Source organism: Desmodus rotundus, chromosome 13 (genome assembly GCF_022682495.2).
Source record: "Desmodus rotundus isolate HL8 chromosome 13, HLdesRot8A.1, whole genome shotgun sequence".
NCBI classification, from domain to species: Eukaryota; Metazoa; Chordata; class Mammalia; order Chiroptera; family Phyllostomidae; genus Desmodus; species Desmodus rotundus.
The window spans coordinates 75113652-75141583 of record NC_071399.1 but is presented as its reverse complement, the minus strand read 5'-3'; the positions used below and the strand labels follow the sequence as shown (position 1 = coordinate 75141583).

The 27932-nt window shown below is 39.6% G+C and overlaps 1 protein-coding gene across 6 annotated transcripts in view; it reads right to left on the bottom strand.

Moving 5' to 3' along the window:
• Positions 1–784: 784 nt before the first annotated feature.
• The window catches only part of SCEL (sciellin), a 99883-nt gene continuing 72735 nt past the window's right edge, over positions 785–27932 (bottom strand). For 5 of the 6 annotated variants that reach the window (XM_045201624.2, XM_053916687.1, XM_053916688.1 and 2 more), the window contains 10 exons: positions 25128–25187; positions 24921–24980; positions 24721–24777; positions 18299–18361; positions 12487–12579; positions 11745–11816; positions 8913–8987; positions 5496–5604; positions 3174–3276; positions 785–1791 (listed from right to left, as the gene is read on the bottom strand). In XM_045201624.2, coding sequence (XP_045057559.2) covers positions 1775–1791; positions 3174–3276; positions 5496–5604; positions 8913–8987; positions 11745–11816; positions 12487–12579; positions 18299–18361; positions 24721–24777; positions 24921–24980; positions 25128–25187 — 709 coding nt within the window. In that variant the 3' untranslated portion in view covers positions 785–1774. The remainder of the gene's footprint in view (positions 1792–3173; positions 3277–5495; positions 5605–8912; positions 8988–11744; positions 11817–12486; positions 12580–18298; positions 18362–24720; positions 24778–24920; positions 24981–25127; positions 25188–27932) is intronic. The other variant, XM_053916689.1, reaches the window with a different exon arrangement.

Genomic DNA, 27932 nt, shown 5'->3' with positions numbered 1-27932 from the left:
AATCATTATAAAGTAGAATACTTTAAAAATGACATTCAAGTGATTTTTAATTACTACAAAGGCATTTAGATGTTAATATATTTTATATAAAAGGGAGGGATACTATTCCATTTGTCCTTTTCTGCCACAAATTCCAACTCTAAGAAAATTATTTCTTTTGATCCATTCTGAGAGCATGTAATGAAAAGAACAATAAAACATATGGCTCAATTACCGCTGCTTCTCATCAAGCATGAATTAATGAGTATCAAATTATTATTAATTGTTTTTTCTGGCTCCCTTTCGATATGGCAACAGTTATACATTGCTGAATTTTGAAAAGGATTTTGTGTTTAACACTGTGGACTAGTCTCTAAGGAGAGCAGATGCTTGAAATCACCATACAGAAGAATAATTCTTTAAATTTATCAACATTTGGAAAATACATGATTATCTTTTTTAATCTCCCTAGTTTATGTCAATTTTTTACAATTGCCTTAAATTTCCCCAAAATTCCACCCTCATCTCAATGTTCCATATGTCTTCCTTCAAGAAGCAGTTGCTATGTACATATAAAATAATTTATAAGTTCAATTTCTCAATCTTAATAATAATAGTAGCTCCTCAAATATGATTGTTGAATTTTCAATTCCTTAAGAAAAGCTCTTTAAAAATAAAAGTTATAGCTTAAGCAGTTAAATAATTAAGTTAACAAGTGTGTGGTACAGAACATAATAAATTGTGATCACTATAATTGACAAAATCAATGTTAATGAATGATATTTATAGACACTCCACAAAAACATTGTCACTGATAGTTCATTTTATTTTTATAAGCCATCTGTAAATATAAAGTGCATATAATATGAATAGATGTAACCTGATAAAGAACATGTCTTTGTAGTCCATAACCATTATTTTCTCATAGATTATTTATATACCCAGATTTTGAAATGCATGCAAAAAATTAACAAATTATAATATGTAAAATACATGTCAGACAATTTTACCCATTACCCATAAATCAATGCCTTTCTGTTTTTAAAAATTATATCTGCAATAAAATGAAGGGTGACCCAAAGATTATATTGTTCAGATGCCCTCTCGAGTTCAATACGATTAACAAACCCATATTCAGATACAGTTCTAAAGAGGGAACAGAAACTTGCTTTAGAATAATTTGGGAGCAGAAAGAGACCTCAGGAGCAATTTCAATACCCTTCCTGTTTCAGATACAAGCACAGAGACCCAGAAAGTGCCAGGAAATCAGAAGATTTTCTGAGGTCTGTATGACTTTATATGTTCCCATCTTTCTGCCCAACCTGATAAGAAAATTTCTATCAATGTTTCTTTTGCACATGAAGGAGACATATCCTGCTTTCTTGAGGGTTTATCAAGATGTCAATAATGTCTGCAAGTCCAAATTCTTAGGGAAACACAGGTGAGGAAATGAGAAACGTGTCTGTAGTGGAAACTATGGTGCACAGCCCACGTAGGGAGCAGAGGCGGACTTGCTCAGGGCCCTGATGCCCGCAGCCATCAGGAGCACCCTCCTCTGACATCAGTAACTGAAACCCCTTGAATTTTTGATGACTGAATCCAGCAAGACAACAGATGGTTCCCTTTATGTATGTGACCTTATTGAAGGCAATTAGATTATTTATGCACCAGCAGAATAGTTAATTGTATACAAAAGTCAATCTTCAGTGGAAAAGCTTTTCTAAATTACATAATCTCAAAATAAAAATTTGAATTCCTTAATGAAGGCTTTCATCTTGATTTCCATGTGCCAGAATTATTGAATCCACTTTGCTGAAAATGTTAAAGGAAATAAGAGTTAGAGATGTAAATTCAGTACAAAAAAGAATCCTAGAACTAAATGTTTTTAAAATAATCATTCATCAAGGGGGCCATGGTAGGGCCGGCATTTTATTTGTTCCTTCCACCGCATTCACCCCGGTGGCTTTCGGTCCCGCCACAGGTAGGAAGGACTGATGCCTGGTCCTCGTATTTATGAAATGCCTGAGTTGTGTCTCAACGACTTACATTTACTATAAAAATGCAATGCCCATGGAGTGCACATAGACAGGGAGGAGGACACAATGACTTCTGTGTCTTGGGTGGCCACATCTCCTAAGCCATATCATGAACTTCCAGGGGACTGAAAGATTTAGAGCTGCCACTAGATGCGTCAAGACTCTTGACATATTATTGGATCACGATAAGGCTGCTACATCAGGGAGAAAATGGAATATGAGAACTGATTGGGGAAAGCAGAAAATAGAAGGCAAAATATGAATGTAATTAGTTTTGCTTCTGTAAATGATTCTGTAACCTGATGGAACGTGGGTTTTTAAAATATTTTTCTGAGCATTTTCCAGACGTAGCCTCCCAGTGCCTCATTTATAGTACACATTTGTCACTAACTGCCATGTTTTGGATCCCATGTAGAATTGTCAATGTGCCTCTTTCATTCATTACACAAAGACATCAGGAAACTTGCCGGTTGGCCAGCTCCCCAATGCCACCTTGGTTATTCCATTTACTACTGAGTTAAAAATAAAGTGTTGATACTGCCTTTAAAAAAAATAATCAAGTTTTATAGGATTTTATTTTACTAACTTACTGGACACAGTGCATATCTTTTAAATCAACTTTTAAAGCTTTCATGCTAAGTTTGGAGGAAATATGAGTTAAAAATGCAGGTCATTAATGTTTCCTTCTCACATTGTTTATGCTAATGAAGAGTCTAACTTAGAGTAATGTTGATCTTAAACTGATAACAATACTTAGATGCTATATTTAATATAGAATTATATAGAATTAACTTTAAATTCCCCATTAAAAAACATTAAAAGGCATTTAGCATAATCAAATTAGGTAAAAAGTATATATTTCACTGCAAATGTGAAAGGTCATTGACAGCTATGGGCTTGAATTCCAGAAAAAAATGGAAAATATTCTATAACAAATAGCCTCTTTGCTTAGTTGTATCTGTCTGATCCTTATATCAGAAGAAAATGTAAATGTTTATGGATTTTATACCATAAGACAAAATACTACCACACTGTCTACAGCTGCTTTTAACTAAATATAATTCATAAAATATTTTTGCTAAATTGAAATGCTTCAATAATTTAAATGCTCATTAATATTATTAAAAGTAATAGTTTCTTGCAGAGCTTAACACTTACCCACAACTTTAGAGTAGCAAGGTTCGCAGTGTATTGTCTGCCTATAAATCCAAATACTGTCTCCCGCCTTCAGGTTTTCCAAAGACTGTTTGCATATTTCACACTAAAGGGCAAAAACAACAAAGTTTATATTGCAAGTAAAGTCTAGATTCTTCATGTAACATGACAGAAAGCACTTTGAATTCATTCAGTACTAGTTTCCGTATTAACATGCAGATGAAGCCTCATGAGAACTACAGGGAGAGTGAGAGTGTACTTGTCTAGAATCCACACGCAGAACTTTTCAGACATCCTCTCACAGCATCTCTCTACTATGCAGGTGTGCATTTCAGGGCGTGTCTGTCACTGAAGTTTCTACTTAACTCACTCTAGAGTAGATATAAATTTTCAAAAATCGGTTATGCCAAGGACAAGACCACCGCTTGATATCTGAAACAGAAATGCGAAGGGTATTGACTGCTTGCTTGCTTAAGGAGATCTGTGCTGTCCAACCATATACACCGGACATTATTAAGCAGACATTAAGAGAAACCGATTTCCGATCTCAGGAAGGGTATAGGGGAAAGCTTGTTTTGAGTCGTGTTGGTCAGGAGGCAGGGCAGGGCTGACGTTTGATTTGGACCTGTGTTTATTGCAGCAAGTCCACGGTCAGTTGGCTACCTTTCAAGCATGAGGCTGTCACTGAATGGCTGGCTTTCAGAGGCAAGTTCTTTGAAGCAAATTGCCATTGCTCAATCCGACATGCTTAAACCAATCTACCTGGTTCTCTATTATCAAGGCTATACAATAATCCATCTTCTTCCAGGAGGGTGGGGACATTTTATTCTTAGTGGTATTTTATAAATCATCCAAAATACAATAAAATGTAATTATTTGCATTTACCAAAAGCTATAACCAGGATAATTTCTTTGTTTTAAAAAGTTTTCTGCATACTAATTTTACATAAAGAACTATAATCTTTTCTTATTGAGTAAATTTTAATAACTAAAAGAAAATTTTATTTCCTCATAACTAAATAACATTTTCAGAATATATTTTATATAGTATCCTATATATTATGGCCTAAAGTTACATTATTTTTTGCTCAAAATGAGGCATTATGCTGCTGATTGCTATGTATCACTGTCTGAAGCTAATTGGAGGAGAAGCCATTGGCTGTCAAAGTATTGCAGCTACTGGATTGAATTAGGTGATTCCCATCGATCACAGACTGTCGGCACAGAAAGAACCCATAGATTTGGGCAAGTAGTTCTCACACTGGCTACCCATTAGATCCACCTAAGGAGATTTAAGAAATACCAATGCCTGGGAATCATCTCTGAGACTCTTGATTTAATTAGCACTAGTCCACGCATTCTGTTTTTCTCCTAACCTACCCTGGTGATTATGATGGACAGCCACAGTTGAGAACCATTCGTCTAGTCAGCTTCCTCATTTTACAGATGAGAAAACTGAGGCCAAGCTAATTTAGGTGACTGTTCCCAAAGTCACACAGCCACAGTAGGTGGCAGAGTTAGAACTCTTAACTCAGGCCTTCAGATTCCCTGTTCAGTGCTCATCAGTTACTAAAACTATAATGTTGACCTACCCTGGATGATTATGGAAGTGAAAGCAATGAAATGGGAAACAGAAACAGTGAAGCGTCCTACTATGTACGCTTTATTGTCACTATACTAAGCAGGCTGAGTTTCCACTGTTGTTAAGCCTGTCAGTCCTAACTTCATGATATAAGGAGCTGCTAGATTTCTCCTTAACAATTTCTTCTCCCTTTTGGCCTCCATTAGACAGGGTCCAGCACAAATAACGCCCCTTTTTATTACAAGTCTTTTATTACAAAATCATAAGCATGTAATCTGTAACATCACAATATCGCATTCAAGCACACCATGTGACATTTTAGGTGAAATGTTCAAACTAAAACTATAAATTATCACACCCATATTATTACCCTACCAACCACACTCAAGCAGACCTTACTTCTGCTGGACCCTGTATATTTTATGTAATGCGTGATTTATTAAAATGTTGTAAAAACTTTTATAAAGAAAACCAGTGCTTATCTTTTTATAGGTTTAAATCTCTAGGGTAAGAGGAATAAATGTGTTGGTGATCGACTCGAAGCCTAAAGCCAAGATAGTAATTACAAACCTTTGAGGTTTGGCTGCAGACCTCTGAGACACATTGAAGTGGTGCATTATTAACGCAGATGAGACTGTTTCTGAAAGCTTTGACTTTATCTCATGCATTTCACTAAATACTTATTTTTATTCCAGTCGTTATGCAGTTAAGCATTTAGTTAAATACAATAAGCTCCTCCTCACCTTGAAGCAAGTGGAATGGCAGCAGATTTGTAACTCATCTAAAATCATCTTAGTGGTTGTGCCCAAGGGTTTCCGGCAGTACGTGCACATATCTCTTTCGATGACAGACCTACAGAGACGTAAGCAACCCAAAACAGATTGGTCATCACTCAAAAGGCAGCCGTATTCCCCATAAAGTCATGCGGAAATATGTTAATTTTGCTGATACTTTAGGAAACTGTAAAAATCAAGGAAAGTTTGGGACTTACTTATTCTAGTGATAGAATTGATTCTTCTAGTTACCTCAAAATAACATCAAAGAATTAACGTAAAGGAAAGTCTCAGATTATTAATTCATTAGCAATCAAAAGTGCAGCTGGGCAGGGCAGAGATAATTACAGTTTCCTCATTGAGCTCATTCATGAGAACCCCTTGAAGCTTGAAGAGGGTTTTGAATTATTAATTTACATACATCATGGAAAAATTACACTGTAGATTAATATAAAAATGTAACTCTCAAAACATGGTCTAGGACAAAAATAGAAACCCATTCAAGAGTCTAGGGTCTAGAGTCACCAACACGCTTCCTAACAATATCTGGGTGTCATTGTAAGACTCAGATTACTGGGTTACCTTCTATGACAAAATCCGTATTCTCCAATATGATATAGCACTACCCCCCACAAATCTGATGAAGAAAAAAGAGCTTTATCATTTCCTGTGGAAAAATAATGTTCAATAATAAATGAACCCTAGATATTTAATCAGCAAATCCAGAAGAACTTGGGTCACACCACAGCCTTAAGAAAGGCCAATAACTATGTGATTCTTTTTCCTTTTGGAAGGTCTTAGGACTGTCTTAAATAACAACTGCAGGGCTTCCCTAGTGGTGGGGTGTTGGCATGCAGGTCTGCAATTTCCAGAGTTGGTACATAATGGGGTGGTGAAATAAAAATACCCAGTACTCACCTAGTGCTAATATGCTTAATATGTACAGTATACTTTTCATGCACTTAGCTCACATAAACTCATTTATCCTTCACAATATCTCTGAGAAGCAGATGCTATTGTTTTCATCATCACTTTACGGAAGAGGAAACGGAGGCACAGAAGGGTGCCTGTCATGGAGCTGGTGGGCAGCAGAGGCAGGGTTTGAATAAAGGCGGCATGGCCCCAGAGTCGCTGTGCTGCCTCAGGGCCTGGCCATGAGGACTACTGGCCTCACTTTGTCGGAATAAATGAGTCATGCCTGGGAACCATGATCCTGTCATCCAACCCAGGCCCAGGAGCAGAGAGCGGGGAAACGGAAGGAAGGAAGAGGCGGGAGAGGAAAGGGATTGGAGTAGATAACCTGTCTGGTTTTACACATTCAGTTATTCTAGTAACTTCTCCCTAACCCTTATGTATATAAATAAAAATTTCCTCTTCCACCTCACTCTACAGCTGCTGGCTTATGTACTCCTGGCAAATATTTTCCTATGGATTATTCATGTATATGCCTACATATGTAGACACACACACTGAAGTGTCCCATGCAAGCACTTCAAGAGTAGAAAACAGGCACTCTCTATCATTCTTCCATTCCAGGGGCAATGAGCTAGGAGCTGGGAATGTAAAGGAGAGTGAGACAGTGTCCTCCGATGAGAAGCTTCCTGTCCACTCGGGTAGCCAGGTGTGCGATTAGATGACCACAGCATTTTATAGACATGTGGAAAGAGTTTGAGAGCATGGTCCAGGGAGCAACTCGTCCCTGCGGTGGAGGCAGGAGAGGCTTGCCGAGAGTGTCCTGTGAGTTATAGCCTGGGGACGAAGGAGCTCTCACGGTGAGCTCGGGGAGGTGGGGAGGGGCATGATGGGGGTTCCAGGCAGAGTGAACAGGTTGTACCAGAGTGCTGTGCGTTGAGGGTGTCTGGAGTGACTCAACAGCAGGCAATATGCAGGAGCAGGTGCTGCAGGCCCGTAAATAATGTGCGGAGGAGTTTGTCTTTATCCCGTACAGTGGGAAGCCACTTCACAGGGGATTAACGTGCTTGGATAAGAACTGTGGGGACACGGCTCATTTCACACAATAATCCGCAGAAAACGTTGTGGGATTGACTGGTCTTAACAGGAAATTGACTTTTGTTCTGATGACTAAGAAAAATTTCAAGGGCCACTTGAAGAACGGGACTGAAATTCTCCATGTTACGAGCAATACTGGTATGCAGAATGTCTTCCTTCCTTAAGGTAACAATAAAAATATGAGCCCAGGGAAAGCTCTGATGTTGGCGTTGTCCTTATTAAAACCATACTGTTAGTCAAAGGTCTTTTCCAAGTCTTACGAAGAATCCTGCTCTGGAATTTGGTTACCTAGGCAGTATTTGCATTTCAGGCTTGTGCAGATGACTTCACTCCTCAGAGAGCAGTGACTTAAAGGAAGATACTCAGAGAGCATTGCTAACGGGCAAGATTTTATAACAGTGGCAGAAAGGGGATATAATTTTGAGGCCTGGTTTATTCATGTTTCCCTTAGCAAACAGCACATAGGTTCATTTTTTCTGAAAATATTTATTGAGTGCTTTGTCAGGGCCAAGCACTGCATTGCAAATTGAGGTTGTGCATAACAATTAGGTGTGTCTTTACCCTCTATGGGCCTTATTTCCAGCCCTTTCTATAGAGAAATGCCATCAGTAGAACATCAGACATTTGCATTGCAGCTGGTTCCCAGTGGTTGGGATGAAATGCTAATTATTTATTTTCATTTCCTCCACTGGAAATCTGCTGGCCACACTCTCACAAGTGCCATCGATGTGCCCTACTGAACATTAAATGGTAAAAGATGATTCCCAACAGCAAGAGCCTGGGGTCAATTTACCAGCACAAAACTGATACTCATTGGGACGTCCTCCTGGGAACGGAGTGTGGCCTGGGACGGATAATAGCAGCACATCCACGCAGCTGTTGTAAGGGTACACGGCTGTGGGAAACCGCCACAAGGGAGGGGCGAGGGGCACAGTCTGGTGACGCAATGCAACCTAGACTCTAATAATGTGGCAGTTCTGGGGACCCCTGGGAATCAGCTGCAGCAGAGGCGCTGGCCCGGGGGGCAGCTGTAGGGCACAGAAGGCTCCACTGGAATAAAGTGCATTAGCAACAGCCCGGGAGCCGAGGAACAAATTCCTGGATGCAGGGGTGGTTGTACTTCACACACTTACAGGGTGGGGCAGAAGTAGGTTTACGGTTGTTCATATGGAAAACAATACAATAATTAATACACAATAGTACAGGAATAAACTGTGTCCATGTGCACACAACTATAAACCTGCTTTCGCCCCACCCTGTATATACAGTCACCATCTGGAGTACCCTCTCCAAGTACAATAAACAAGAATATATATAAAATGTGCATACAGGTGTGTGCATATAGGCGTTTACGTATGGAAATATAGACATACTCACCTATCTGAAGTCGAATAAACAGTTTGTATGTATTTTCGAGAGGCATTCTCCTGATAGCCCTCCTTTGGTGATTTACTAGAAGCAACACATGTGGACACATGAGAACTGAGCTGTTTCCCTAGTATTAACATACTCACATTGCATATACCCACCTGTATGCAGGTGAGAAAGCACACACACCTCCTCATCCAGCTTTATTATTGCATTCTTTGTGATGTTACAAGCCAGGCCAGTACACTAATATCATTTTTTTTAGCCCCACCTGAGGACATTTTTTCACTGCTTTAGAGAGAGAGAGGAATGGAGAGAGAAAGGGAGAGAGAGAAGCATCAATGCGAGAGAGAAGCATTGATTGGTTCCCTCCTATTTAAGCCCTGACTGGGGACCTAGATCATGCTTACAACCTATGCATATTCCCTGACTGGGAATTGAACTCATAACCTTTAGGTTACAGAGTGATGTTCCAACCAACTGAGCCACATCGGCCAGGGAAATGCTTTTTTTTTTTAAATGCTTTTTTTTTAATATTTCTTTTTCTTTTAAGATTTTATTTATTTATTTTTAGAAAGAGGGGAAGGGAGGGAGAGAAGGCTCAAAGTGTGGTTGCCTCTCATGTGCCCCCCTACTGGGGACCTGGACCACAACCCAAGCATGTGCCCTGACTAGTAATCAAACAGGCGACCCTTTGGTTCACAGGCTGGTGTTCAATCAACCGAGCCACACCAGCCAGGGCTTTTTTTTTTAATCTGGAGAAAACTTGATGCACAAGCCACCTCCAAGTTGACATAAGCTGGCATATCTACTGAAGTAAATAGAGAAGGGGGCAAGGGTGCACAGCAAGAAATGTCATTTTTTAAATGAAATTCATGCTTGCACCTCCCTCATTTATTTACCAAAAGAAAGCTACATGTAGTCTAACATAAAGGAAATGCATGAAGCGAGAGCCAGTACAAGCTCATTTACATACACGCCGTTCACACGGAGAACTAGAGACTTGAACTTTTACCCAAAGCTATAAAAATTTTTATTTTTACTTGAAAACATCCAAGAAAGACTAGTTTAGCATGAAAGCAAAAAAGAAAAGTGTAATTTAAAGAAGTTCTCTTTGTTCCATTTCTTAGATTGCGCCAGTCTATAAAGGCCACTCCTTCCTGGAGACAAACGAAATCTGTAATGCAATAGCCAACTGGCTGCTCATAATTGCTTCCCAAGTACATATGCTACCTGTGAGTATATTAGGGTTGGAAGCAGTATGTTCCTCTGATTTCAGAGAGTGAGTGGTGACTCCACAGCCCTCACTGGGGGGGTTTCTTTAACGAGAAATCTCTCTTCCCCTCCAAACTGCCCATAGGCAGACTGCTGTCAGAAATAGAATCTGCTTTATGGAACATACAATCCACGACGCTAAATAAGAATTTGCACATATTTATGGATGGCACATATATCACTACTCCCGTTTTCCGTTGTTGCTTTTTTTTTAATGAGGGAACTGAGATTTGAAGAGGTTAAGTAGCTTTCCCAGGGCCACACGGTCAGCAAATGACAGACATTCAATCCCAAGTCTGATTTTTGGGATTCTGTATTACACTGTCAGTGAAGATTTTAGGGAGAATAGGATGAAGCAGAAAAACCAAATCTGGGGGTGCATTTTACAAGATAAATTATGTGTGAGGTGGAGAAACCTTTTTCATTTTGTTACTTTTTGGGTGGTTGCTCACCTTCTGACACTGAATGTACTGAATTTCCTGGAGCCCCTGCCCCGGAAGCCCTCCAAGATGCTCTGCTCTTTGGTCTCTTTGTCTTTTTTTCTTTCTTCTTCTCTCTAACATTTTTTTTTCTGTTTGTTTTCTGTGGGATTCCTGAACACTGAGCCCTGGTGGCTATCTGAGGCAGGTACTGTAACTGTGGGTCTGCCCCCCGTGTAGCAGCCACGACATTTGGGGGTCTAGATGTGCAATCCAAATCCTTTGCTCTTTGAGGAGAATCTGGGAGTTTGGAGGTCCCTTCTGATTGTAAGGTGCTGTGCTGGGGGCAGGGTCTATGGCAAAAGTGTGTTTCAGCCTTTCCTACCCATTTTGATGTGTTTTCTCAGTTACACATGTGCAGGGCACGCTGAGGGTAGGAGTCACTCAACTAGTTCCAGATGTCACTTAGAATTGATTCACGTGTAGTTGTACATTTGTCGTGTCCGAGAAATAGGCTCTGATCACCACGTGTCACCAATACCACATTTGCATGCCCTACCATTATATTACCCCACAATTGGACTAAGTCTTGTTTTTCGTCTCCTTGAAAATCAAATGGATTGTCCATTCCTGACCTTGGTTCACATTTTCCTCAACATCTATCATACACCCAGCAGATTTCATGAGCATTAATTCCTGTAATTTGGGCCAGAGCATATCTACCAAAAGTTATACCACTCACTTCAGATAAGAGGTAAATAATGATAGACAGAACAATTTAATTTAAGTACAACTCCAAATTAGCACAGACATTCTTGTGTGATTTTTATAAAGGTAATTATAAACATATAGTCATATTCTTACATAAACTATTTGAAAACTTCCAAATGGCTATCCTATTATGTATATATATATATATATGCTATATTAAAATATTATATAGTCCATTGAGTGATTTTTTATGATTATCTGACAACTACTTAATATTGGAAACATAAATAATTATATACCTAGAATCCAATGTACCCTTAAATGGTCTCCTATTTGAAAACAGCAAGCATACTCTAAAATAATGCCATTTCTTCTTAAACACAGATCATTGCAAAATCATCGGTAGAGCACAATATTTTAAATGACTTTCCAGTACCTATTTTCCACATATGTCCTCGTGTATACAACCGTATCCTGGGGTCCTGCAGGCCTGGGGTCGGCATCAGAGCTGGGGAAAAGCAGTTCATTTTATGTTTAAAGTGTGTTTACAAGAATAATTAAAACAGCAAGGCTATTACTCAACCCAATGCAACAATGCTGTATGCTAAACTATAACCTCCGCAACGCAAACATTCAAGTGGTATTCACTCACTTCTGTGCAAGGCCTTCCAGTCTCCCGTTTCGTTCCTCCCTCCCACGCCCGGCCTGCCTCCAGAATGCTATCGTGAAAACCAGTCACTCACTACATCCGTGGCAGAGCCCGAGGACGACTCTGAACATTTGTGTAATGTGCTGTAGTGTCCGCTTCCCTGACATCCCATTCGTATTTCCAAACCATCCAGGCCCCACAAACCTCCCACAAAAATGGACCTTAACTACCAGAATGTCTGATTTAATGAAACTTGTAAATCTACCTAAAGAATGTCAACGCCGATGTTGCAATCATTTTTTTAAAATTCAGGCTTTTAAAGGGAAAACCACATTTTACACTTTCCAGAAGTCACAACTTACTAATGACCAAAGCTGCTAACTCAACACCTTTGTGTAAGCCTGTTGAGCCACTAATAAAATTAGGAATCTCTGCATTTCAAAACAAGGGTCAGGTTGTAGGTATAACAGCTATTACAAACAGAAGGAGACAGCCCTCTCGCTTGTTTCACAAGTGACCCTGGCACTACCTGAAACTCCTCCTGGCTTCAAAAGCACGGGCCGCGGTTCTAGGGGACTGGTTGTTCAGAGCACTGGACGGTCCATTGACTCGGCCGTCTTGCCTGAGAAAGCAAACAAACATTTGGCACTTAAACTCAAAGCCATTTAGAATTTTTTTATCTTAAAATTTTTTTTTTACTTTATTGAAATTGTGTTCCCGTAACATGAACCTCTTTACATTTGCCGGGTCTCTGCACAGACGCGCAGATCGAGTGCACGCAGCTTCACTTCTTCACAGACGCACTGCCACTCAACACTACTCTGTAGGCACGTGGCTCATAGTCTAGCGCCACGGTAGATATTTCGCGAAGGGCAGGAGCCATCTGAAATCGTTCCAGTAACATCTTCACAGCAGCAGTGCCATTTTAGAGAGCTTTTCATGTGCAATACATCTGAGAGTTTATCAGGTTAGTGGAAATTATCCAGGGGTTGCTTGGAGAAATTCCAGTTTTCATTTTATTTTTAATGGAAAGCAATACTTTGAAGATTGCAGAAGCACTTTGACCTAGATTTCTGCTAATCAAATGCCACTATGCTTAACAAAGTATAGGCATATTTGCTTTTTCCTAGAAACAGAAAATCTCTAATGCCGGAATAGAGAAAGCTTTAGCTCCTTTCCTCCTCCACGCTAGTAAACTCTAACACAGAAGAGACATGAAAACCAAAAGCAAAATTTAGATCTCAGTCATGCCTTATCATTGGTAAGTGGGCTCTTCCTTCCACATCCAAAAGCTCTAAAAGAAGAGGTAAATATTTGTTCACATATTATCATCTCTGGCATGTGGAAGGTCATCTTCTAGTTTTAAGATAGATGCTTCACAAAACATACAGCTGAGTTAAAGTGATACTAAGTAATGAGAAAGTGGAATTAATACTATGAGAAGGTTTTCTAATGTGATTATTACAATATGTCATTCCAGGAATAATAAACCTAGTGAAGAATTGTTTGGAAATATTCAAATAAAAATGTACAATACAAAACCCAATTTTAGGAAACAGCTTCAAAGGATAAAGGTTGTCAGTGAGTTTGAAATGTGTTTGCATGGTCCTTAACAATGTAAAAATCAAATATCACCAGTTTGTAAAAACTGCAGGTAGGAGAGGGAAATAATTTGCAAATAGAAGTGTAATGAACTGAATTGTGTCCCCCCCAAATTCACATGTGGAAGCCCTAACCCCCAGTGTGATTTGGAGACAGGGCCTATAAGGAGTTAATAAAGGTTAACTGAGGTCATAAGGGCAGATGGAGCCTTAAATTCATAGGACTGGTGTCCTTACAAGAAGAGGAAGAGACATCAGAGATCTCTCCCTGTGTGTGTGCATTTGCAGAGGAAAGGCCACCTGAGAACACAGTGAGAAGGTGGACACCTGCAAGCCAACAAGTGAGGCTTCTCCAGAGCCCAGCCCTGAAGTACCTTGATCTTGGACTTCAGCCTCCAGAACTGTGAGAAAATAAATTTCTGTGGTTTAAGCCACCCAGTCTGGGGTATTTTGTTATAGTAGCCTAAACAGACTAATAAAAGTAGCATTTCTTCGTTGGGTTTATGAAATTAATGACAATGCCTTCATGAAAGATTTAGTTTTTATAATGGTGAATAAAAACCAAATGTTAATAAATAAATTTGGAATGCGGAACAACCACCTCTGATGGGTTTTGCTTCCCAACTAGATTAGGGAGATGATAAGAGTTTTTCAAAGTGGACTTCTTACTTTGGAATGATTTTAAATGTATAGAAAAGCTGCACAGATAGTACTACAAACCCCCATACACCCTGCACCCAGCTTCTCCTGTGCTGATACCTTACATAACCATGGTACATTTGGCAACACTGAGGAATTAACATTGCTACAATATATTTAACTAACTATGGAGTTTATTTTTGTATTGCACTCATTTTCCCCTTGACATCCTTTCTCACCTCCAGAATTCAAATCAGGGTACCACTTCCCCATAATCATCATGTGATAGTTTCCAAGCATTTTTTTTTCCACGGGATGGTGATAGATTTTACAAAGGAAATTTTATCTTGATGCCATTAAGTGGTGACACTAATTTTTTTATTATTCGGAACCGTGATAATAGCTAGACAATACTCTGACGACCAGCGAAATAACCTGTAGTGCTTTTCAAAATGCTGCTGATTTAATTAGTTGGAGGAACAGCTTGGGTGATGGGATTCTTCTCATCCCTCCCAGTGAATCTGCATGCACGTCAAGGCTGGGAACGACCACCATGGAGGCCAGACAGCCCAACACCTCACTCAAGTGAGCACAGGTTCCCCCAGCGTGGTCCCTGGACCGCAGGGGATGCTGATGGGCACTGAAGTCTGGGAGCCGGTGCCACAGAGGACTCTCTGCCAACTCATCCCTCTCAGAGGCCTTGAGTGACAGTCATGAAAGAGAATTCATGACTCACAATGTTTGTCCCTTGACAGCTTTATTGTTAAATTATCCTTCATTGCAACGAATTGAGGAATTGTAAATTCCGGTTAATGGCCATAGTTCGGCTTCTTAACTTAACAACAGCTCTATAAAACATACATCCAAACATTGTGTTGGATCCCACAGACTCCAAATGGAACTACACTTGAGAAAATGTTCCCTGCAGGGGAATCTCAGCGTGAACATCTACCTATCTGGAATGCTCACACACTGCTCATGACAGCCTCAAATGGCACAGCCGATCTGATAAACAGTCTGTCAGTTCTTCAAACCGTTAAATATAGAGTTACTATACAACCCAGCAATTCCACTCCGAGGTATGCGCCCAAGAGAAATGAAAGCATATGCCATAGAAAAACTTACGTACGAATGTTTATAGCAGCATTTTTCACAAGAGTGAATTATGATCTAGTAGCAGAAACAACCTAAATGTCCGTAATTGAAGAATACATAAACAAAATGCTAGAAATACATACAATGTTATCTGGCAATAAAAAGAAATGAAATACTGATACATGCTACAATACGGATGCATCCTGAAACACGCTGTGCTACGTAAGAGAGGCCCGTCACAAAGGACTACATATTATGTGACTCTATGGGTATGCAATATCCAGAATGTGGCAGTTCACAGAGGCAGAGAGTCCATTAGCAGTGCCTGGCCTGAGGGGTTGGGAGAAAATGATGTGTGACTGCTGATGGGCATGGGATTTCTTTCCAAGGTGATAAAAATGTTCTAAAATTGATTGTGGTAATGGTTGCACAACTCGGTGGATATACTAATTAGAACACATATATTTCCTTGGACATCGCATTACTGTACAAAGTAAATACATCCATGGAGTGAATCAAGTCCCAGTTCAATGGATTGGCCCCAGATTCTTACTTAATTTCCATTGTCTTATTAATTTAACCTTAACACTCTGAGATTAAAGGCCAAAATCGATTTTAACCGATAAACATATATATTATCACAAACTTTTAAATCTTGTTTGCATAAAGAATAAAGGCTTATTAAGAGCTTACCATCCTGTATCATATGTGTTAGGATATACTTCTATAAAACAGTCAAGGTCATATATGATAAGTATATAAAAATAACTGCCATAGAAAAATGCACAGAGAACTTGGTGCCAGAACACTTGGGTTCATTCCATCGCTGTAATTTACTAGCCTGTCGTTTCTCTTACTCTCTGATCATCAGGATTTTTTTCTGTTATTTGTTCATTTTGAGAGACAAGTGAACTTTTCCTTTCTGTAGCCAGAATACTTAGATGTAAGAATTGAGGTCAAAGATTTCTTCTTTTGTCACTCTTTTTCAAATGAAAAATTTTATTATGGTTGTTCTGTCAGTGCTTGGGCAGTGACTACACTTACCTCGTGTGTGAATAGCAGAGCCATGAGAAATCATACCTGTGCATGACTGTGACGGAACCGGAGAATGGCTACCGCCTGGCAACAGAACTCGGGGATCCACAGGTGGTGTTGCATTGGGGACAGTTAAAGCCTCTGGAGGTAGTAATTGAGCGTGGTCATCACCCTCCCATCAGGGAGAGGGTGGGTGCACTTGTGAATGTGTATGTGATAGTTGGATTACCGTATTTTGCTGTGTATAATGCGCACCCACATTTTTGTGTGCATTATACACAGGATTATTATTCCTATGGTATGTACTCATTATGCCCACGTATGTTCTGCATCCTTATTTTTCCCTCAAAACTTTGGGCAAAAGCATGCACATTACATATGGCAAAATACAGCATATCCTGGAGGGGGCACAGAGGAAACTGCAGGAAGGGCAAGGACAGTGCGTGCCCCTTCGAGCCCCTGGTGGTGTGTGTTTTCATTTCCACACCTTCTAGGCAGGTGGCCACGCCCACACGGCCTTGCTAAAGGCGCCTGACACACCACGGAGAGAGAGCTGGGGTAGGCTGCAGTTGTGAGAAAGCAGAAGCTGTGAGGCAGCAAAAATTCTTGGTTATCAAACTGATAAAGAGTAGAGAATATGGAAGCTAATAAGTCGAGAAAGGAGCAGGCGAAAAATAGGCAGAAACCAACATTTGGGGAGTAGCTACGTTATATTAATGACAGAAAACAAAAAGCCAAAAAACCTAGGGTTAATGTCCAGGTTTTCCTAAGGGCAGGTCCTGCAGTCAAGAATGAGCAACCTTCCGGTTCAGGCTTCTGGGAAGCCCGGCCATGCTACCATTGCTGCTCTTGAGTTTTGATGAAATTCGATCAATACTTCCTCATGCGTCCTTCCAATAAGCCTCCATGCCATGAGCAAGCCCACCTGAAACTAAAGCCCCTCTCAAATCATATTAAATGGGAAGTTTCTAAATTATACTTCATCATTTACTTGTATTTGTTTTTTACTGTGATCACTCTCAAATAATATTTGAATGAGGTCAGTTAATTGTAAGCCCTGTCCTACTCTCAAAGTAGCGAGTGTTTTTCCAAGAAAAATAGATCTTGTTGAAAATTGGTCTCTCGTTTTATCAAAGGCTCACTTAGTACAACACACACACAAAAGGAAGTGGATGATTTGAGGAATTAAGGGGAACAGAAAGAAACTACCTGTTAGATGCAAGAGCCTTTTATACACATTGGGGGAAAAAATAAGTAACCCAGATCTTTTCCTGATTTTCTATTCTCAGCACAAAATATACACAATATCGTTTCTTTTCATTAAAAATAATTTTTAAACAGAAGAGGCAGGTGATCCTTAAGAAGACACAAAATGGGCCCTGGTGTTTTTAGGGTTCCCTCCTACATATGTTGGGGGAAGAACTGCTAAACATGGAATATTTTTTTTAATTCTTTCCTAATTTAAACAGCAGGTAACAACAATAAAGTACAGCTTCCACCCAAACCTTCCTGTGAAAGCAACCATGTGCAATAGTTTTAAAGCCATTTCAGAGTGAGGCCCTGTTTGGTGGCTGCGATGAATCTGTGAGTTCTTTTAGCACTAGGCATCCAAGGAGGATATTCTCAGGGTGCTTTCTGCAGCACTGAAAGCCTACCAAGCAACAGTGGGTAAAAATAAATCTTCACAGACCAAGTGCAGAAATTTGAATTTCCATGACGCCTTTTACACTAAGCAATAGAACAGCAGGCTCTTAGTCAGAAATTTCAACAGAGTTTGAGTTTTGTTAAGCTTTTTCTATATCAGCTTATTAAACACCCTGTACATTGTTCTTTTTTTGTATTGAGGTAGTATTTATATTTCAATACCGTACCGTAGTCTAATTTCTCAGAAAATATTCCAAGTTTACAGAACTTATACAGGCTCATAGGGATTTCATAAAGCAAAAGTAAATTACAATAAGCCTTACTTACCTTCCACTCTTATTTTTAGACACATTAGAATTTACTTCAATTAAATTTTCCAGGTCCCGATCTCTATAGAAAAAAATGTAAAAATTATATGTATGTATTTTCATTACAATACAATTTTAGGAAATTAAAAAAAACAGAACTAAAACTTTAAAATTAGCACACAATCTTAGACGTAGTCGCTGTGGTGTGAGGACATGGGACACTGAATGTCTGACATCGAGCTATTGATCTTTGCAACGGAAGCACGAGAGCGTGATGTTGAGAGAAAGAACTAATTTTCGGGAGGATTGAGAAATCTGGTCTGAAAGGAACCACTGCTATTCACAGTCAGCTAATATTCAATGAGCACTATGTTGAGTCACAAAGCACTAATTGTGTGTTTCCATGGGGATTATCTCATTCAGATCTCACGAAATCTTGCAGGACTGCATCTGGGGCTCAGAAAGGCTAAGTGAATTTTCCAAGGTCAATTAACTAATTTGTAAAAGAGTCAAGATTTGAGGCTGAGCCATCTGTCCATCTGAAATCAATTCTTGGATATTTAATTAGAGATTTCATTCCAGCTTTTTGGATTATGGAAATATGAAAAATCAACCCAAAATTTGAATTAATAATTGATAATGTGAAGGATAAATGGGACAATTAGACTCTTAAATCTTGGGCTATATTGATAATTTGACACACTTTCATAAGATACAATAAATATCCTCTGGTATGTTATTTATTTATTAGTTATTTACAGCATATCTGTGCCATAACACTGGTAGTTCTTGATGTTTTTCATGAGTTTGGAAAAGCCTTTGGCATGGACCTCATTGGTTCGGAACCTGGTTCAGCAGTCAGAGTGAGGCCATCTACCCCTACCTTCCTTGAGCAAGTTTGGCAAAATTTCTAAGCTTCCTTTCGTCAACTAGGATAATAGTATCTAAACATGTAAGGTTGCGGTGAGAATACATGAGTTTATGTAAATAAATTTTGTGGACACAATGTCTACAATTGTAGGTGAACTGCATAAGCATAAATAAATCATGATTAATAGAAGTGTAGTGATGCGGCAGTAGGCATTATTGATCCCAAAATTTTGAGGGACTATTGTTGCATTTTTCTTTCTGCCCTGCCTTTTCACATCTTTAGAATTAACTTCAGGTTTTCTAAATCTCCCTTCTGGGCCTGAATAGTAGATTTGAATAAGGTTATTTTACCTAGAAACAATGTAGGAACTCTCACTTGCAAAATTATTATTGGTAAGGATGAAAAATAATATTAAAAACTCTCTTAGATGTAGAATAAGATGTAATATTCTTCTTTATAACATCCGAATCACTGGCAATGGGTAAGTCCGCAAGTTAGTCAGCATCCCATTGCCAGCCTTGGGTGGAGGGAGCGCCATCTTTTCATTACCACTCGGGAGTAGTGACACACGACCGTGACCTAACCCCGCCTTGCACATCGTGACCTCTCCAAACATGGCTGTGGAAATTAAACTAAATTAACTTAAATTCTCTTCTTCTCCTTCTCCAGGGGAAATCTATTATTACCTTACCTAGCTCTGGGGAAGACATGAAAGGAGCCCTCAGGGGAAAATATCAGACCCTGACCCTTTAGGACAGTCAGCTCCACCCACAGCCAGGCACACAGTGCGCACCCCGACCTTAGAGAGACAGCGGGTGAGGGCAGTGACAGACATTTTGCCTCCATTTGTGTCAGCCACTGGACCCTGCCTTACCTCACCCCTGAACTGAATGTATTTCCTTCTTTCTTTACATATTTCCCCACCCTGGCTCTATTTCCTTTTATGGAATGTTGTTGTATATTGAATTGTGCCCCCCACCCACCACCACCACCACATTCGTATGTTGAAGCCCCAATGACCTTATGTCAATATGTGACTTTATTTGGAGATAGGGTCTTTGCAGAGATGATCGAGTTCAAATGAGGTATTAGGATGGACCCTAATCCAATATGCCTGGTATCCTTATAAGACGAGGAAATTTAGACACAGACACACACAGATGGAAGATGACGTGAAGATGCAGGGTGAAGACAGCCCTCTATAAGACAAGGAGAGAGGCCGAAAATAGAGAGCCCTTCCTCATGGCCTTCGGAAGGAACCTACCCTACTGACACTTCATCTTGGACTTCCAGCCTCCGGGACTGTGAGAACATAAATTTCTGCTCTGAGCTACCTAGTCTGTGGTTCGGGTTACAGCAGCCCTAGCAAACTAATACGGATCTGCTTCTGCCCTCACAACACGATTATGTTAAGTTTCTCAGCCTGATGGTGGACATGCTCACTTCCTCGGGCATTTTCAGGCCTGGCTGCTGTGTCTTTGCTCTGCCTACACTCCCCACCCCCATCCCCTACCACCACTTCCCTCACTTCCCCTCCAAGTCCTTTTGGACCCTAGCTCTTGTGAGGGAGAATGGGAACTGGTTTGAACTTGAGGAGAGAAGAGAAACTATGACCTTACACATGTAACAACTATATAGGTAGATAACTCAAAGTTGGAACCTGTGCATGCCTTCGAAGATGCACACTCGCAAAGTGGTCTAAGTGAATGATCGACCAAACCGTATTATTGGTGGTTTCATAGAATTTTTGTTGTTTTGATTAGATAGAGCCACATATCAACTTTGGTAGGGCAGATGATAAGGTTTAATTCTGAATAGTCTATACTAATATTTAAGGCAAAACAAAAAGTTCCAGATTATGTAAAGAACAAAATGTATATTTGCTTTGGTTGTTCATCCTGATTAATGTCCACAGCACTTGAAGTACTCAACAAAAAGTTCAGGTTGCCCATAAACTTCCCAAGCTGAAGGATGTAAAAATAAATTTCATTCTTTAATTAAGATCACATCTATTGTGTCGTGTCTTTTGCACCATGAAGAAGATGGAGAGTTGTGAGTCAAAGTGTGAAAAGAGATTTTAATAGAAGCCCAGCCAAGTGCTGCAGGGTGGAGCACAGCTTCATTCCAGCCCTTTCCGTGGCAGTTGCAGCGGAAGGAAGACCTTAAAACTGTATAGTTTATGAGCATCTGGAGTTAACGCTAAGAAACATCATCACCTCTCTGCGGATACAGTGAGAGATGCTAAAAAGAAATTCTGTTAATAATAGCAACTAAAACGCCTTTCTCTGTGTAAATTTTAAAATGCTTGGGAGAAAATGTGAGATGTGTATCGGGTCAGAGCACACATTTGAATATAAGCATTTATCTGTGTTGTCATGTAATTTATTTTTTACTGTCTCTTTAAGGAATATAACTGCTGCTTTACAGAGCAGATTAAGGGACAAATAGAAATTTGTTGGATGAAGGTATTATTGTCTCTTTTTTAACTTTCCCTGGGATAAGCACTGCTTGAGAGAGTTATCAGCTTACTCCCAACTGCTCCTCCCTCGTGAAGGTGTGGGAGGTATTTACGAAAAGCTTCAATATGTTTCTCTCACTATAGCTTACTTAAATTGCTTCTGCATAGTATCAAACACATTTGCAAAATTAAGAGTGTCCATATAGAAATTTTACTATGTTACTTCTTTTATGCCAAGAACAAACTCTTGGCTTTAACTTTAGTTCAGAAGGAGTATCTGTCTCTGAAAGGAGTACGGAGTACAGGGACATGACCGTACTTCAGCTCTGCTGACATTGCCGAGTGGACCCAGCTTTGTATTTTTTATAATCTTTTTCAATGAGAGAGTTTTAAAGATTATATATTGAAGAAATTTACAGGCCCATAAAGAAATTGAAACATTTAGGTATTTTAAATATAAGATGTGACCGAGAATGTTAATGGCTCTACTTCATCGTGGTTCACTGAGATTTTGCCATGAGCAGGAGGCCGTCATTGGCTCCAGGAGACCACTTAGGAGATATCAGATTCTTCATTCTGGTTTCCTTTAAGGGTCTCAGAGTGTTAGAGCTGGAAAGCAATAGGCTTTATCTAGGTGGATTATTATAGGGCCTTGATGAGTTTGAAACTTAGCCTTTAAATCACAGAGTACTTATTAAACCCTTGATATGAGCCATGCACAGGGCTATGCACTGAAGATAAAGAGGTGAACAGGACATTAAAAATCCTGTAGTTAAAGAGAGATGATTAAATAATCATTCCCTCTAAGAGACAAGCGCAATGGGACGGAAAGTGTAGAGAGCTTGAGAACGTCTAGAAGGACCTGAGGCAGATGTGGTGGGCAGGGTGGAGGGGTAGAATTTCCAGAGCCTGAGGCTGAGACCTAACGGTTGAGCTGAAGTTGCCCACACAATAGCAGGGAAGGAGGAGTGAGGAGTGTGAGTAAGTTGAGGCATGTCTGTGGACCAAAAGAGAGGATGTGGTGAGAAGGCCTATGGAGGCAGGATGGGGCTTTGGAAACCAGGTTAAGGAGTCTGGCCGTTATGCAGTGGCAGTGAGAAGCTACTGAAGGATTTTATCAGAAGAACGACGTGATCAGATTGCCGTTTTAGAAAGATCACTCTACAGTGTGGCCAAGGGACAGGAGGGTAGAAGGTATGACCGGCAGCAGAGGAACTAGTCAGGAGCCTGACCGGTAATCTAGACTATAGTAGTGGTGGGGAAGACGCAGTGCCTCTGCTCCTGACATGATTAGGAGCATGCAAAGTGACTTATTGATTATGGGGGATGAGGCAATGGGAAGAATCAATGTCACCCTCTCCCACACCCTCCAGTTTTCTATCTGGAGCAGCAATATTTTAAAAAATGCAGTAAGAAGGGACTCTTGTTGAAATACTAAAAACTTGGAGGTATGTCTCAGCAAATAGGAAGCCATTCAAAAGGTAGAAGTAGTCAATATAATACTACCAATAGTTCAGAGGTTCGTTTTTTCTACTTCAGACAAAGAATGCCTCTTCTAATGCAAAGGCCTAAAAGTCACTAGATGTTTTTCTTTTTTTTTAAAGGTTTTATTTATTTTTAGAGAGAGGGGAAAGGAGAGAAAAAGAGAGGAAGAGAAACATCAATGTGTGGTTGCCTCTCGAGTGCCCCCCACTGGGGACCTGGCCTGCAACCCAGGCATGTGCCCTGACTGGGAATTGAACCGGTGACCCTTTGCTTCACAGTCTGGCACCCAGTCCACTGAGCCACACCAGCCAGGACATGCTTTTCAACCTTCATTTGGGAGCAGCAGTTTATAGGCTACAAGTAATTGAATCTCTCTTTAATATTTCTTCATTCATGAAGATATGAAACTGTCACTGCTAAAAGCCAGGCAGTTTCTCCCTGAATCAATGAAAATTCTGTGCCCATCTGCGTGTGTTCAGGTCGCTGTGTTCCTAGAAGGAGCTCGGGGACACCTGCTTACATTCTGATCAATGACTGAAGTTTTTCCGCCCCCAATTCTGAATTAAGTATACAGCTGTTGGAAATGTCAGCAAAATCACATAAAAGAGCTCTGATTCACTGCTGTTACGCTATTAAATAATCAGTGTTCACGTCACATGGAATTGGATGTAAAAGTTCCTTGTGGCTGTTATTCCCACTGAGAGGTACTTTAAAATATCCTTCTCTTTACCCACTGAAATCAAGCACTCAGTGTAGATACTTTACAGATATAGGTGGCTGAACCAACTGAATGAAGTCACTTATTTTCAAACAGGCAGCTTAGTCTCTCTCGTTTGTCTGTTCTGGGATCATTCTTGAACATCAGAGCAGATTATATCAAACACTGAAGAATCATCAGATATCACCTAGGTTACATTTGTGGATCAAGCCGCCATCTTAAAACAACATCATGCCCAATATTTAAATTTCATATAAATATCATAGGATTCCCATCTATACATTTCTCATGATACAATTTCAAGTCGGTAGAACGATTTGGATTTCTAATGCAATGCACTCTGGTACATTATCTATTAGCTATTAATAAAACCTTTTAGGTGAATAATATGACACAAAGACAGTGAATTTATAAGACCTTCACAGAACTCAAAAGGAAGCCCAATGCTAAAATATGCTCCCATATTTTGTGCGCCCACACTAGCTATGGACCTACATAGTCCATAGGTAGAGATTGAAAACCCTGATATCCTTTCCAATCTCTGTAGGTGTCTCCGTAAACCATAAGTTTGGTTCAGCTTCTCTGAAATAATTTTTCTTATTTAATTTCACTCGTTTTTCATTTCAGTCCTGACACTCTCTTTTGCAAAGACAACACACTCTAAGTAGCCTTAGTGCAAATCAGAAGTACAGAACTGAGTCTAAAACCACACGATGGATTCCAGAAGAGTGCAGCCTGTTTCCTTGCTGACCAGGAGACACAAATACGTCCCCATTGGACACTGAAGAATGATGGAAGTCTTCAGGAAAGAAAGAAAAGAGAAGAAAAGAAGAGGAAAGAGAAAAGTTAGAAAATACCCAAGTCAGAACCTTGAGAACATGTCAAGATAGTTAGGGAAAGTCACTTAACCGTTCCGTGTTCCAGAGAGCTGAAGGTTTCACTTTAATAAGCTTGTCCAAGTCTTGGCTATTCGAAGAGAAGGAAATAAGTTCGAATTAGTGATAGGAGTTTTGGTGGTGCCAGTTCAGCAAAGAAACACTATAAATCCACTCCACCCAGGGACAACAGACAGATGAAAACATGAAACCACTGCTTTTTTGTGTGGTTACCTCTGATGGCTTCTGATCGCTGCAGGATTCACTTTGATGAGGTTATCAAGATCCTGGTTTCTTTAAATAGAAAAATAAAAAGATTGCAGATTAATTATGAGGTTCTTTTGATAATGTCATTAAGGTTATAAATCTGCTTAGAGTACGAATAAAACAAAGTAGTCTTCCTGACTGAAGGAAAGACTATAATGAATATAGCTCTGTTACCTGCGGTTGTTGGTGAGAGTATCAGGATTCACTTTGATGAGCTTGTCAAGATCTTGATTTCTTTAAGTAGAAAAAAATTAAAAGGGCTAGGTTAGAGATAACAAAGAGTTCAAGTTGGTTGAAGATAGGAAGGACTGGCTATCTTATCATCTACTTTGAGATGTCCTGATTTGGCATGGATAACCTTGAAGAAAGTTTTTTAACCAATCCAGCGAAGGATGAATTTTGCTGGATCAGAAGGAAAATTCTCTGATTTCACAGGCTTTACTGCCAGAGCATATGACCAGCACACATTGACAAATTATTCACGGCAAATGTGGTAATTAAGAACTTTCCACTCTGAAATGTTTTAACTTGATGAAGATACAAACTGATTCTAATATCCTTGTTATTTTTAAAATCATATTCACTAACTAAATGTATTTAAAAAATAATAAGTTCTAAAATTTGGATTACCCTTAACATAAGATTTGGCAAAAGCGAGTGCCAGCCATCATCAGAATTGCGTTTCCTTCCCTCTATGATGACTGAAAAGCCAAATTAAACTCAGTTTTCATGGTCAATCTAGCTACACACTCTGAAAATGTCTGGTTCTGTTTGAAGTCTTTCCAGTTTCTTTTCCCAGGCAGAGAACGTTTCCTTTCACGCCGTTTGCTATAATCCACTGCCTCAGTATAAAGCCTTGTTTTAAGGGCTGGGAAGTTGTGATTTCTCCATGTGTTCCTCTAAACCTCGTTTTAATATTTATTCAAAGAAATACAATAGCCTCTCATGTCAAGAAATCACAGGACCAATAACTTCTGCTCCTCGCACCATCTTGGACAGCAACCCACCTGTGTCACATTCCCTCCATCAACCCTTTTTAACAATAGAGAAATAAAATATATCTCACTCATTAAAAAATTGATGCAAGGTTAGGAACTGAAGGGGGGCTACTTAGAAGTTAAGCATGAGTAAGGTCTGAGAAAGGTCTGCATTTCCCTCCCCCAGCCCTAACCTTTCCTAGGATGCGAGTCCCCCCAGCTCACAGATCCACTGTGATCCTTCGTCACCGTTCTCAGATCTCTGTGGTAGACAGACAGCCCCTCACTGAATTTCCACTGTTTTGAGTTATCTTCAATGGTAAGATTCTCAAAGATAGTCAATTGGTATCTACATATAGAATGATTAGCCCTGACTGATGTGAGAGAATTGGTTGGGTGTCCTGCAAAGTGAAAGATTGCCAGTTGGATTCTCAGTCAGGGCATAGGCTTGGGTTGCGGGTTCGACCCCAGTTGGGGGGTGCACGAGAGGAACCCAATCGATGTTTCTTGCACATCGATGTTTCTCTCCTTCTCTTTCTCCCTTCCCCATCTTTCTATGAATAAATAAAATCTATTTTTTCCAAAAAATTATTAACTATGAACATTATCCAAAATATAATGTTCTTGTATAAATGGATTGCAAAATCTGTCACAAAGCTAAACTGTGCCTGAAAGACAACAATCTTTAAAATTAGGTTAACTTCATATTAGAAGAACACATGCAAATAATAAAACTTTGCAGAGGAGATAATATATTTAAAAGCCGCAACCTTTCAAAATATGACGTTAACCACAAACATGAGAACTTCCAAATAAGTGTTTTGCTGAACATAGAAAATTTCATTCATCCAACTACCTAGAACGGTGATATTTAAACAATTGTTTTATAAATACTACTAACAAATACAATTTACATCAGTGCCTAATATTCTCTTTTTTCATATAGACAGACACACAATAAAATATAAATTTCATGAAATCATACCCTTACAACATAAGAAGAACTTTCATTTTTTTAAACTCTGTTTAATTCATTTTATTTAATTGGGAAAAATGCCACTCACTAAATTAATTACAAAACCCTTTAATGGGCTGCAACCACAGTTTGAGAAACACTAACGGAGAAAACATAAATGTGTGCTATCACTGGTCCCCAAAAGACAACAGCACTGTGTGTTAATTAAACAAGGGTCTCAGTAACAGTTCCGAATTGCCTTGATTGGGAGCACTATGCAATTTATCTCAATAAATTGAAAACAACACATTTACAGACTTTTTTTCAGTCTCTGGGTTCCTGCAAACACAGGAATCCTACATCTACATTTTATCCAGGAAAATGTAACATTTTGTCTACTCAAGCTACTGCTTGCATTTATTTTGCTTTAAGGATCTAGTAAAGGGCTACACTAGAATATTTAGGCATCATTACTTCCATGTAGTTTGAAAGCTGTAAAATGCTTCATAGTTATGGCACGTTTGTGCCATTGTCACCTATGAAGCCATCATTCCAGGGACCCCTACAGAGTGGTGAAAGACGCCTTTGGCTGTCCCATGGCAAGAGCAACAGTCCTGGCTTTACAGCCTCCGCTGTTTCCCTGAGGTTCTCAATTAACTTTCACTTAAGTTAAGATCGAAGCCCCTGTGCTGTGGTTTAAAGAACGGGAACTGGGCTGGGAGTTAGGCTGAAATTAGAAAAACACACAGAAGACAGATTTTTGCCCCGGCCTCAGTATTCTCATCTGTAAAATGAGGGGATTGCAATGGATCATTGCTAAGGCTCTTCCTATCTCTAACACCTACTCCTAAGAATCTGTGAATCTGAAATTTACTGCTTGTCCTGTTCATTAAACTAGCTAGTCGACGCCTCTTTTTCTTTTTAAATGCAACACTCTAACCATGCAGTCTGTATCCAGCAAGCAGTACGTGAGTATTCCAAAATGTAATATATTAAGTTGACAACCTATTATTGTCTTGGAATAACATCTCTGTGCCCTGATACATA